The 12,013-nt window shown below is 46.3% G+C and overlaps 1 protein-coding gene across 4 annotated transcripts in view; it reads right to left on the bottom strand.

Annotated features, from left to right (window-relative positions):
* The window catches only part of DPYSL3 (dihydropyrimidinase like 3), a 105,103-nt gene that overhangs the window by 25,296 nt on the left and 67,794 nt on the right, over nt 1-12,013 (bottom strand). For all 4 annotated transcript variants that reach the window (XM_081137256.1, XM_081137257.1, XM_081137259.1 and 1 more), the window contains exons 2-4: nt 8,877-8,965; nt 4,350-4,534; nt 1,908-2,072 (exon numbers count right to left, since the gene is read on the bottom strand). In XM_081137256.1, the coding sequence (XP_080993382.1) occupies nt 1,908-2,072; nt 4,350-4,534; nt 8,877-8,965 (439 nt within the window). The remainder of the gene's footprint in view (nt 1-1,907; nt 2,073-4,349; nt 4,535-8,876; nt 8,966-12,013) is intronic.

Genomic DNA, 12,013 nt, shown 5'->3' with positions numbered 1-12,013 from the left:
TGAGAGGACCCTGTCCTTGGAGAACCAACAGAGCTACCAGGCAGAAGTCAAGTGTCACCTTACGCTTAAATATCCAAGTCGTAGAGGTTATGAGGAAAGAGCCATTTCGTTTTTCATCCCTAATAAACTATTAATGTAACAATGCACAGAAATAGGTGGGCTGGGAAACAGAGAATCACTCTGAAAAAAGGGGATAATTTTGGTCTCCAACCATCAGGGCCATCTCAGCCCGCAGTGTTTCAGGCCAAGAGTGGGTTGTAATATGAGAGCTTCCCTACCCAGAGTGGTTCAGCTGAGGGCAGTTTCCCCAGCACTACCCCTCCCACAGCCTCTGTGTCATCTGTGGAATGGAAGTGGGTGTTAAAGCCTTTCCACTCTCCCCAGTTCAGATGCCCAGTGTGAAAGGGGACACATGGAAGAAGGGAGGAGGTTACTTCTATTCTGTTTTGTTTGTTTTTTTAAATATATTTTTTATTGACTTCAGAGAGAGAGAAAGGGAGAGGGAGGGAGAGAGAAAGAAACATCAGTGATGAGAGAGTCACTGATCGGCTGCCTCCTGCATGCCCCCCACTGGGGATCGAGCCCACAACCCAGGCATGTGCCCTGGCCAGGAATCGAATCGCAATCTCCTGGATCACAGGTCAAAGCTCAACCGCTGAGCCACACCAGCCAGGCAAGCCTCTCATTCTGAATCAGGAAGGACTGGGGCAGAACGTGCAGGGTGAGGAGGGGAACAGAAAGGAAAACTTGTCCTCTGGGAGGTCATCCTCTCCCCTCCAACCCAGAACACGCCGCCTTCCATTGCTCTCCTGGCCTCTGCACAAGACTGGACATCGGATGACAGTCCTCAGCCCGTGGCCTCTGTTGTTGCTCTTCACTGGCCTGCGTCCTCCTGCCTCGGATGCTCAGCGGAGGCCATTCCTTATGCTTCCCTACATCCCCCTGGCTGCCTACATGTGGAGTGTATCTCGGTCTGTACGGGGGGGGGGGGGGGGTGCATGTGTGTGAAATATCTGGCCATCAAAACATAGGAAGAAATAGAGAAGTGTCTAAGACGACGATGGGAACCTAAACCATGCACTCACTGAGCGGAGACACACACACACACACACACACACACACACACACACACACACACAAACATGTTTTTATGCCCTAAGCTCCTAGCTTGTGTACAAACACATCTTTGCTCCCAGAAATGTCTTAGCTTTTCTGAGGATGCTGTTGACAGATACATAATAGAAATGGGTTTGATCTTTGGAGTAAAAATGAGGGAGCTTAAAAATTCCTAATCTCATACGGAGCAGGTGTGTGACCTTATGTATGATGTTAACCTTTCCTGACCTCAGTTTCTTCCTCTGTCAAATGGGCAGCTCTGCGTGGAGGTGAAGAGCATAGACGGTCGGGAGACCTATTGCTTACTAGCTCTGGGATCCTGGGCTACTCATCCTGAACCTCGGGTTCTCCATCTGCCAAGTGAGGGTGACAATCCCCATCTCATGGGAACCCTGCAAGGAGTGAGAACGATGGACTCAATAAAGTGCCTGGGGCCCAGCCGGGCGTGGCTCAGCGGCTGAGCATCCGACTCAGGATCCAGGAGATCGAGGTTCGATTCCCGGTCAGGGCACATGCCTGGGTTGCGGGCTCGACCCAATCAATGACGACTCTCTCATCATTGATGTTTCTCTCTCTCTCTCTCCCTCTCCCTTCCTCTCTTTGAAATCAGTAACTATATATTTTAAAAAGTAAATTAAATAAATAAAGTGCCTGGAACACAGTGGTGCCCGTCATCCGGCAGCGTGCCTGAGGCTCCAGGCCCCAAGCAAGAGAAGGGACGCGAGTGAGCGGATGGTGTATGAAGGGCGGGCGAGGGAGGAGGGGGAGGGGGGAGGGCACGCTGGGCTCACCTTTGTCCTTGGTGAGACCCTGCACCTCCTGCTTCACACTGTCGTTCCAGTGGGTGATGTCCACGTGCAGGGCGTAGTCACAGCAGCTCTTCCCATCGGCCCACTCTCGCCACTTCTCATAGGCTTCCGTCAGGCTGGACTCGGGCTCGGGCACCACGTGGTCGACTGCACGACAGAGGCCCCCGAGGGTGGGTGACTCACGGACACAGCTCTCGCTCCCCTTCGCTCAGGCCTGCTCCTGCTGGCTTCGCCATGACTGCAAAAATCTCTACTTCCCGGGCATGGGATTAACCTTAGAAAGTGTTGCCGATGATTTAACTGCGTGACCGTGGACAGATTTCTCGCTTCTCTACACCTCATTTTTCTCATCTTTACAACGGGTCCCAAGTAGGGTGGGAGACAGGGTGGCACAGTGCCTTCCTTCTACGTTTGTTAGGAGATGAAGAGGGAAAAATGCACTCAAGTGCTCTGCCTGATGCCTGGCACATAGTAAGTGCTCAATTCATGTTCGCTATCAATGTGTGCCTACTATGTGCTATTATTACCAGCACTGTAGGGAGTCACTAGAACAGATAAAAGTCCAGCTCCCTTCTAAGGGTGGAGGAGGGGTTTTAATGTTATGTCAGGGCTCAGAAGAGTGACACCCCCATGCTTACGCCGCAGCAAAGAGCCAGTGTCAGCTGAAGGACCCTGACGCTGGGCCCACACACCTTATTTCTGTGTAAACTCTCTGTCAAGAACCTGGTTTCTTTGAGGCCTAAATCTACTCATGCGGTACCTGCAAGCAAAAATGTTATTTTTAAAAATAATAACATTTAGTTGGTGAAGATAATGCTCTCACAGTTTGCCTGGGCGGTAAAGGAAAAGTGAGAATTGGTACAATTTGCCTAAAAACAATTATAAAACAGATCTCCAAAACCTTGACATTTTTTTCATACCTTAACTCAACGATTACTCCCTTATCTAAGAATTATTCCCAAGGAAATAAACAACACTGCGTGCAAAACCTGGGTCCTAAAGGGGTCTGTCAAGGCTAAATTATTACATGTTTATGTAAGTGGAAAACTAGAAACAATCAAAACATCTAACAATAGGGTAAATGGTTAAATACATAAATTGTGATACCTTCATAAAACGGATGGTTGTTCAGCATCCATTTTACATGTTGTGTTAGAAAAAAAATAAACACAGTATGTCTATTACGATCCTATTTTTGTTAAACAGGAAAAAATATATGGGCAAACAGAAATAGCGACGTAAGATTTACGGGTTTTCTTCTATTTTCATAACTAAGGTTTTTGAATTATCTACAAAGGACACATAGGCTTATGCGGTTCTTTGCATGCTTTTCTCCCGTGTCACCTGGAACCCTGGCTTTCCTCCTGCTCCTTCCCTCACACAGAAGACTAAGCAGCATGCACATCCCCAGAATGCTGACAAGTTCAAGTCCTTGTCCAGGTGGCCGAGAGCCAAGCCGAGGCCGCCCATTTCCTCGGCCGCTATCGCCAGCGGCCTAAGTGCACTTATCGGAAAGCGAACGCGCGGGGCTGCATTACTGACGTCTGGACCCGCACCAGGGCCTTCGCGGGCAGGCCGCTGCTGAGAAGTCAGCTGGCTTCCTCCCTTTGGGTGGAAAAAGCTATGGTCTCCCTGAATTGCACCTTTTATGGCCTCAATGCAATTTCCCTGGGCTTCCACACCCCGCTAGCCGGAGCTGAAGCCTGCTAGGGCTCCCATCGAAAGGAAGCAAAAGAGAGTGAATCATTCTATGGCTCAGGCTGTTCTGTTTCTGTGGGTGGATGTACATGGTGTTCAAATAAGCGGTGCTCTTGCTGAACACGTTGGGGACGGGGGCTGGGAGAGGACCCAACTCACTGGCATTCCCTTGGGGGCAGGAAGGACTGACCTGGACACTTTCTGTTCAGTAATGCAATGGCATGCAACTCCCTAGGTTGCTTTGGAATTGCAATAGTTACCAGAAAAAAATAAAAATAATAAAGGGAACCACAGACACAGCTTGCCTAATCTTAAAGATATGAACTGCTCAACATACAGCACAGGGCAGATTACACTCAACGCCACCAGAGCCCACTCATTTCTCAAAACTCTGTCTCCACTGTCACTCTCTCCGGGATGCTCTGAGCCCCACTGGCACGCTCTGCTATGCTCTCTGCCCCCTCCCGCCTGAGGCCCAAACTGCAAGTTCTGAAATAACTTTTTGCCCATTACCCACTTTTCCCATCCTCATTTCCCAGTGACAGGCCAGAGGTGGTCATTTCTGATTCTCCATCACCTGCACACCCAGCCCCTGATACTAACGGCAGACAGGAGAGGATGGCTGCTCTCACGGTCACGGGCCTCATGAGCCTCTTTATGGTGAGCACAGTGGTCAACACATTCCTAACACTTGGGATCCGGCATGTGTAATTTGGGGGGACTTACTGATCATGGTGGTGCCGCCGGCTAAGGCAGCCTTTGTCCCCTGGAAGAAGTCATCCACTGTGGTCATCCCCTTGTAGGGCATCTGGAAGTGAGTGTGGACATCGATGCCTCCGGGGATCACCATCTTCCCATTGGCCTCAATGGTCTTCACTCCTCCAGGGACAATCAGATTGTCTCCAATTTGCCTGGTAAGACAGTGAAACAACTGGCAATTTTAAAAAGTGGCTTCAAAGACATAGTATTATAAGGGTTTTAAACATTGGAACACATTTGTCAAAGTAGTCCTTGCAAGTGATGCACAAGCTTAGCAATCTAGAAACAAATAAAGATAATACATACAGAAAACAGTTTTTACAGACACAAAACAATCCAATATGCTGTTTGATGGAAACACACACGTGTCCTGGTTTAGTACTATAACCCAGGGATTGGAGACTGTCTAGAATATAGGGTTTGAAATAAGCATTTTTGAAAACATGCTGTAAAATAACGAACTGTTGTTAGGAGAGATTGCAGGAGGTAATGAAATCATTTAAAAAACAGGTGTGTGGGCCAGCGGGTGTGTCTCAATAGTTGAGTGTCAACCCATGAACCAAGAAGGTCCCCTGTTCAATTCCTGGTCATGGCACATGCCCAGGTTGCCGGCTCCATCCTCAGCAGGGGATGTGCAGGAGGCAGCCAACTGATGTCTCTCTCATCGATGTTTCTATTTCTCTCTCCCTCGCCCTTCCTCTCTTTCTAAAATCAATTAAAAAAAATTTTTTTAAAAGAACAGGTGTGTGAACTTAACTACCTCTAAGTGTGTTCATCTGGGCTGCTAACAGAAGAGATCCTTTTGCACTTCAGTCTTCACTCAGTTGCTCCCTTCCCTGAGGATGTATCCGTCAGTCACACATGAAGGCAGACTCAAAAAGAGGGAGGGAAAGGTGTAGATGCTCTGTCCCAGCGGCTTGGTGGGGTCAGCATCTCAGCAGAAGCGTCAGGCCGAGGAGATGACTCTGACAGCCTCTGGAGGCCACACACACCTTCCCCAGGAAGCTTCGGAGCACCCCAGGGAGGATGGGAGACGAGAGGGGGACTTGGGTGGGGAAGAAGCTGGTGAGTATGCCCAAGGCTCACTCCACAGGGCAAGGGACAACGACAACTACCCCTGGAACAATGTCACCTCATACCTCATCTCCTGCTGCTTGAATTATATGTGATTTCACACCCTTGACTTAAATGGCCGGTTCAATCTGTCCAATATGGAGTGCAGGTAGAACCCTGATTCATAAGCTCCGACACTGTCATCAAATGCCTCCTACCTTGGGGACAGGGGAGCCCCATTGCCAGTAGCATGAATGCCCCCCTCCCCTTGTTCATAGCCAGCTAAGAAAGAAACTCCCTTGGGGCACTAGAAGTCCACCACTGGCCTGCCAAAGTCTTAGTTCTGCAACTAAAGTAAAGTATTTCTGACATCTCTAAGAGTTCAACTTCACCCCCTCACCACGGGGCCATTCCAGAGCCACCACAATTCAAAACACACTGTGGAAAAAATGCAGCCTCTGATTGCAACCCCCTTCTAGCCCAGATACTGGTCAGCTGTGTTCCCGTGGTTTCTCCCTCACTGATTTTCCTCCGAGGGAAAGGAAGAACCAAAGGCATGAAGAGCTGCCTGGCCTCTGAGTGTGTATGTACGTGTGTTTTGACAACTAATTTACCACCAAGTCCGAATCAAACGCCTTCCCCTTTTCCTCCACTGAACTTACCAAGGTCACATTAATCCCTGAAGGCTCAGCTTCCATCTCCTCTCCTTGGTGAAGTTTCTACTAACACCCAGAGCTAATAATTAAGAGTGTGGGTCAGCTCTGGATTTGGGGTGTGTAGATAGATGTACAATCTTGGCTCTGCCAGTTACAGCTTTATGACCTTGGCCAAGTAACTTGAGGTTAATCACCAGGTCTCAATTCCTTCATCTGTCAAATGCAATAAAAATGCCTACTCCATAGAACGGTTATGGAGATTATATGTTATTGTTATATGTTAAGCCTAAAGAATAGTTAGGTACATGAGAAATCAATAAATATCAATTATTATAGTTAATAAGGACCCTACTCCCATATGGCCCTCTCCTTCTGAATCCCATCATTCTACTACTTTAATATTTGATGTTGATATTATCTGGTAATGTTATATCTGTCCTTTGCACATACACACACACACAGAGATTATTCAGTTCCCCTAAAATTCTGTAAGGTCCCCAGGGGAAGAGAGCACAATGACTTGGGTTCCAATGGTATCTCCCATAGCATGCAAAATAGCATGTGTCCAGACTAAGACAACTGCCTGGCACAGAGCAAGCACTCCATAAATTTTCCCAGGCAAATAACTCTGTAACAGTTGGAAGAAATAACAGATGCTCCCAGACTTACAATGGGATTATACCTCCCAATGAACCCATTGTACACTGAAAATACCATAAATTGAAAATGCATTTAGTACACCAACCTATCGAACATCATAGCTTAGCCCAGCCTACCTTACGCACGCTGAGAACACTCAGATTAGCCTAGGGTTGGGCAAAATCATCTCGCTGCTGCGGCCTAGCATCATACGAGAGTATCTATCATACCACCTATCGCTAGCCCAAGGAAAGATCGAAATTCAAAACTTGAAGTATGATTTCCACTGAAGGTGTATCACTTTCAAACCACTGTAAAGTAAAAAAATCCTAAGTTGAACCATCCTATGTCGGGGACCATCTGTATTTCTGTTTCTGCTAAGAATGTTGTTAGAGACAAAGGAAATTTCAGGACTGGATGAAGATCATGTTATCCAACCTTGTTTCCACCAACACACACACCTGATGGTTAAATTCCTTCTATAACACCCTTGGTAGGTAGTCTCTAGTCCAATCTAATAGAGATGCAAAAGGAATTCATTTCGCATATTCGACTCTGGTAGCAGATGTTTGAATAAGTGTGTGAAGATGGACTGAGCCTGCACTTAAGACTCAACTGTGAAAAGTTCTGTGATCAATTACTGATACCTGTCATGAGCTCTGAAATAAGGAAGCATTAGGTACTAATTTTTTTTCTCTCTCCGAATCTCTAAATGAGGGAATTTGCTACCTCTAAAGAGAGCCAACTATATAAAATAATTTTTAGTAATAAAAAAACATAAAATCAATTGTGACTTATATTTTGACAAAATTGTTTTATATCGGTTAGCTTGCCTAGTATTTCCAGTTTTTCCTACTTCTACTACGAAAAAGCATTTATGGAAATTGGCAAGGCAACTAAACACCAGTATCTCATATTTGTCCATCCATTCATTCAATGTATCTGATTAATGTTGATCTTTAGCAAATTATTTACTTTATACGTTCTTTCTCTTCATCGGAGAAAAGGGTAATAATAGTACTTACTTCATAGGATTACTGGCAGATTAGATAAGGCATGAAAACATTTAACAGTGCCTGACATATACTACATACTCAATAAAAGGTAGCTCTTGTCGAAGCCCCAGTGCTCTGTGTGCTAAGGACCGGGTTAAGTGCAGGGCACAGGAGATGAACAAGGTATGGCCTTTGCTCTCAAGGGGGCCTCCCGGTGTCAGGGCTGCTATGCTTGAGAAAACACAGGTGTTTTTAAAGCTCAGGGAAGGGGAAGCAAGCTTAGATTGGGGGGCTGGTAAAGAATGTCCGCCTACAAAAGATTTCTAGCTAAGCCAGGTTTTCAAAGATAAGAGGTCTCCTATAACCAGAATCTTACACTAGTCAATCAAGTTGAATAATGTAAATATAAAACCGAATGAGGCTGGAAATGGCTAACAGGAGGAGTTGAATGCACCAGTTTTACATCCCTGTGGGGATGTACCTTGCTTTCTGTGGTGAAGGGCTGCGTGTGCGTCAAACCCTTCCTTAAAGGTCACTAGGTAGGAAGCTGTACATAAAGGTTACCTGGCCGGGCTGCTTACAGGCACCCAATAGCAAACCATTTGGTAAAGCAATTATATATTCCCGAAGGATCTATTTGGAAATCTTGCCTGAAATGTATGTCTTCTCTGTGCTCTGCCCATCGAAGTCTTGCCTAAGTCAAGGTTCGGTTTAAATGACCCCTCCAGCCCAAAACCTTCCTCTGGACACTTCTAAAGTACATATCCTCATCTGCGCTCCTTGGGTACCGATTTTAGGATGCTATAACTTGTGCGCATTTTTCAGTACCCTTAAGGACAGTGGTTGTGTCTTCCACTTGTCCAAGACACATGGAATGGGGGTCAAAGCAGCTTGCTCAGGGGCACCCTCAGCATCCGCGGATTGACTGGATCCAGGTTTTTTACTTCATTCGTATAATCCACGTGAACTAAGGCTAGCTCCCACCTTTGAAGAATTATGCACATCCAGACTGGAACGTGAAAAACACTCATTTTTGAGAAGAAGAAATGAAACACAGGGAGCCATCAGTCGAGTAAGCAAAAGGTAGCGAGCTTCTTTCTGAAGAAGAGATTACGTACAAAAAGAGAGAGAGAAGGGTTCCATGTACGTACTTTATCAAGCCATCTTCCATGTAAATATCAGCATAAAAGGACTGATCATCGTTGACGATTCTGCCTCCCTTGATAAGAAGACGGTCACTCTGGAAGAAAAAGGGAACACAGTCATTCTCATAGCCACGACTTCAGAGAAGAGCGGTCTGCCAGGGTTCTCCCACGTCCTTGCTCTAGAAGCCTAGTAAGACCACATTTACTAAAGACATCTGCGTGCCTGACGCACTCAGGGTTTGAGCTGAGTGGATAGGTTGGGGATCCAGTCTTTCTCCTTTGCCTCTAATCCCAATTATTCTGGAGTCTCACCTCTTGTTTCTGCAACTCTCCTAGCCACTCAGAAACAGAGCTACTCGGGGGAAGACACCCTTCTTATGATCTTTTCTGCTTCAGGAAGCACTCAGTATTTAAAGTGGAGTAACATACACTCCAGTGCCTAGCACCCAGTCTGGTGTTCTGCTGACACTCCATGTGATTCTCAGAAACAGAGCTTAGGAGCAAGAACACTGTGAAACAGCCTTTAAAAGTCTTCACAATGACAAGGGAGCCATGCTATATTTAAAGCTCAGGATACTTATACACGTATGCACACATGCCCACAAAGTTGTGGAATGCCTGAGAAAACCACCTGAGTCCTGGCCAGACGGCTCAGTTGGTTGGAGAGTCGCACCGTACACCAAAAGGTGGCAGGTTCAATCCCGGTAGGGGCGCAAAGGGGAAGCATCCTATTGGTGTTTCTCTCTCTCCCTTCCTCTCCCTCTAAAAGTCAATAAACATATTCTCAAGTGAATATTAAGAATGAAACAGAACCACCTGGTGGGAAAAAAAAAGACAAAATATCTCAGGGTGAAAAAATTATGCAGGATTCCTATTTGCTTCATTATGCTCAGTGTTTCTCACATCTTCTGAAGTGTATTTCTTTATTGCTTTTATTATTACAAACTGCTTTTGCTTGTGAGAAAATCTTTAAAAATGACAGCTTAGATGAAGTTTGGTGAGTGATCCAACTGGAAATAATGCATGTAGACGCCAAGGATATTAAAATATAAACACATATTTCACATATAAGTCAGGAGAGGAACAAATCGGTGTCAGCTTTTGAGACGGGAGGTTTCATTAAGTGCATGGAGCTCAGACCGCAGCATGAGAGATGGATGAAGCTTTGTGAGGTTCATGGCGGAGAAGAGAATTCTTAGGAGCCTGTTTGAATGGACTAGAGCATGAAAAAAGAGTGGTAGGTTGGATTCTGTTAAGGTTTCAACTTAAGGACTCCATCCATCCATCCATCCTCTCATTCAGCAAATGTTTATTTAATATTTATTATTAAGCAGGTGGTGAGGGTGCTGTTGTGAATGAGTCACGCCAGGTCATAGCTTTTAAGGAACTTAAAGGGGAAGCCTGGCAATAAAGAAAAAAGAAAGTCAACAAAATAAGTAAAATGTAAAAGTGTATTAAGTGTCCCAAGTGTTCAGCCTCTAGGGGAGCAGAGATTGTTTAACTAGAGGCCTTTTCAGGAAGGTCGGTTTAGACGGGGGAGGAGCGGGAGGACTACAGGCTGAGGGAACAGTGTGTGCAGAGGCCCTGAGGCAGGAGTTCGTTTCTTTGAAAACCTGAGAAAGGTCAGTATGGAGGGGGCTCAGCGATCAAGGAGGAAAGTGGCATGAAATGAAGTTGATGAGGTAGGCACTGGCTTCCAAAGAGGACACAGGTTTTATGGGGAAGGAAGCCCCACACACGAGCTTACTTCTGGCTCCAAAAATAAAAGTGGCCAGGGCCAGAAAATGACACTTGAAACTAGGGATCCATGAGGGATACGGCAAAAATTACCACGTAGTTTCTCCTGCTTCCAAGGTATTGCGTGAGAACAAGAGATTTCATCACCCATACTGTCGGGGGAGCGGGTTTTTAAAAGACACACATCAACGAGGAGCTTAGAAAGAAGCTATACGTGTGGCGAGGAGACGCGCCAATAAGGTGGAACAGGAGCTCCCAGCACCCGTGACCCACAGGCCCCTCGAGGTCCAGGCGTGGTCAGTATGTCCACCCCCTTCTGTCGTGTATTGCCTCGTACTTTAAACAGCAGCAAAACTAAGAAACGCGTAGTTCTTGTCACACATCACGCTCTCAGGCCACTGAGCCTGTGCAAAGATGTTCTCTCCGCTTTCTTGTATGTTTACCTGGCATCCAGCAACCATCCTCTCCTTCGTCCAGCCTCTGCTTGAAGGGTTTCTCCCCGAGGACACACTGCCTGACTTTCCAGAAAATTCCACTTGCTGCCACTGCAATTCACTTCAAACGATTGTACTGTTCTACAATAGCTGGCTTCGTGTTCAATTGTCTCCTGACCGGACCAAAGACTCTTTTAGTCTTGGAACCACGTGTCTTTTGATGATTTTATCTTAGTTCCTGCAGGCCATCCTAGACAGCTCTAAGTAATGGTCAAATGAATGACTGAAGGCTGGGACACAGGAAGTCGTATTATATCGATAGGATGGGAAGGCCATCTGAGTCAGAAAATTGAGTGACGTGGGCAAAAACTGGACTTTTAAGAAAAACTGGGGGGGAAAAACTTGAAGGCCATTATAATCTACTGTTTTAACAGCAATTGAAAATTTATATGAGGCAGTCCTAGGACTCTGCTTCCTAAACTAGAGAATACAGATTCCCATGCCCTGCTCTGGCCACCACATTTGTATTTCATGAGCTCCACACTCAGCTCTGATATAGCCATCAGCCAGCCCAGGACCAAGTCAAAGACCAGCAGCAGAAGCCACTGTCCCAGTCACAGTTCTGTGTGTCTATGAGGGTGACAGAGGTGCCTCCGGCAGGAGCTTCGTAATAATAGCAATCTTGGTAACTGTAAGTTCCCCTCTCATAGCTCAGTGCTTTTCTGGTGTCCTTTTATCTTTCTACAAAGAGCTGAAGTAAGCTGGCTTTTGGAAAGGAGCCAGTTACTGTCTGAAAGGAGACCAGCTATGAAATATGACCATCCTCCTGCCTTGGGACATCCAGCCCTGAGCTGCGGGTGTGCTCACCACTTTCTTCAACAAGTATCAAATGTTGGCCAAGGGCAGAAGCTATCTTGGGCCCCACATACATCAGGGGGATTAGTAAGAGCTGATCTAAGTGGATTTAACACC

This window comes from Miniopterus schreibersii (genome assembly GCF_964146895.1).
Source record: "Miniopterus schreibersii genome assembly, chromosome: 4".
Classification (NCBI taxonomy): Eukaryota; Metazoa; Chordata; class Mammalia; order Chiroptera; family Miniopteridae; genus Miniopterus; species Miniopterus schreibersii.
This window is presented reverse-complemented; position numbering and strand designations above follow the sequence as displayed.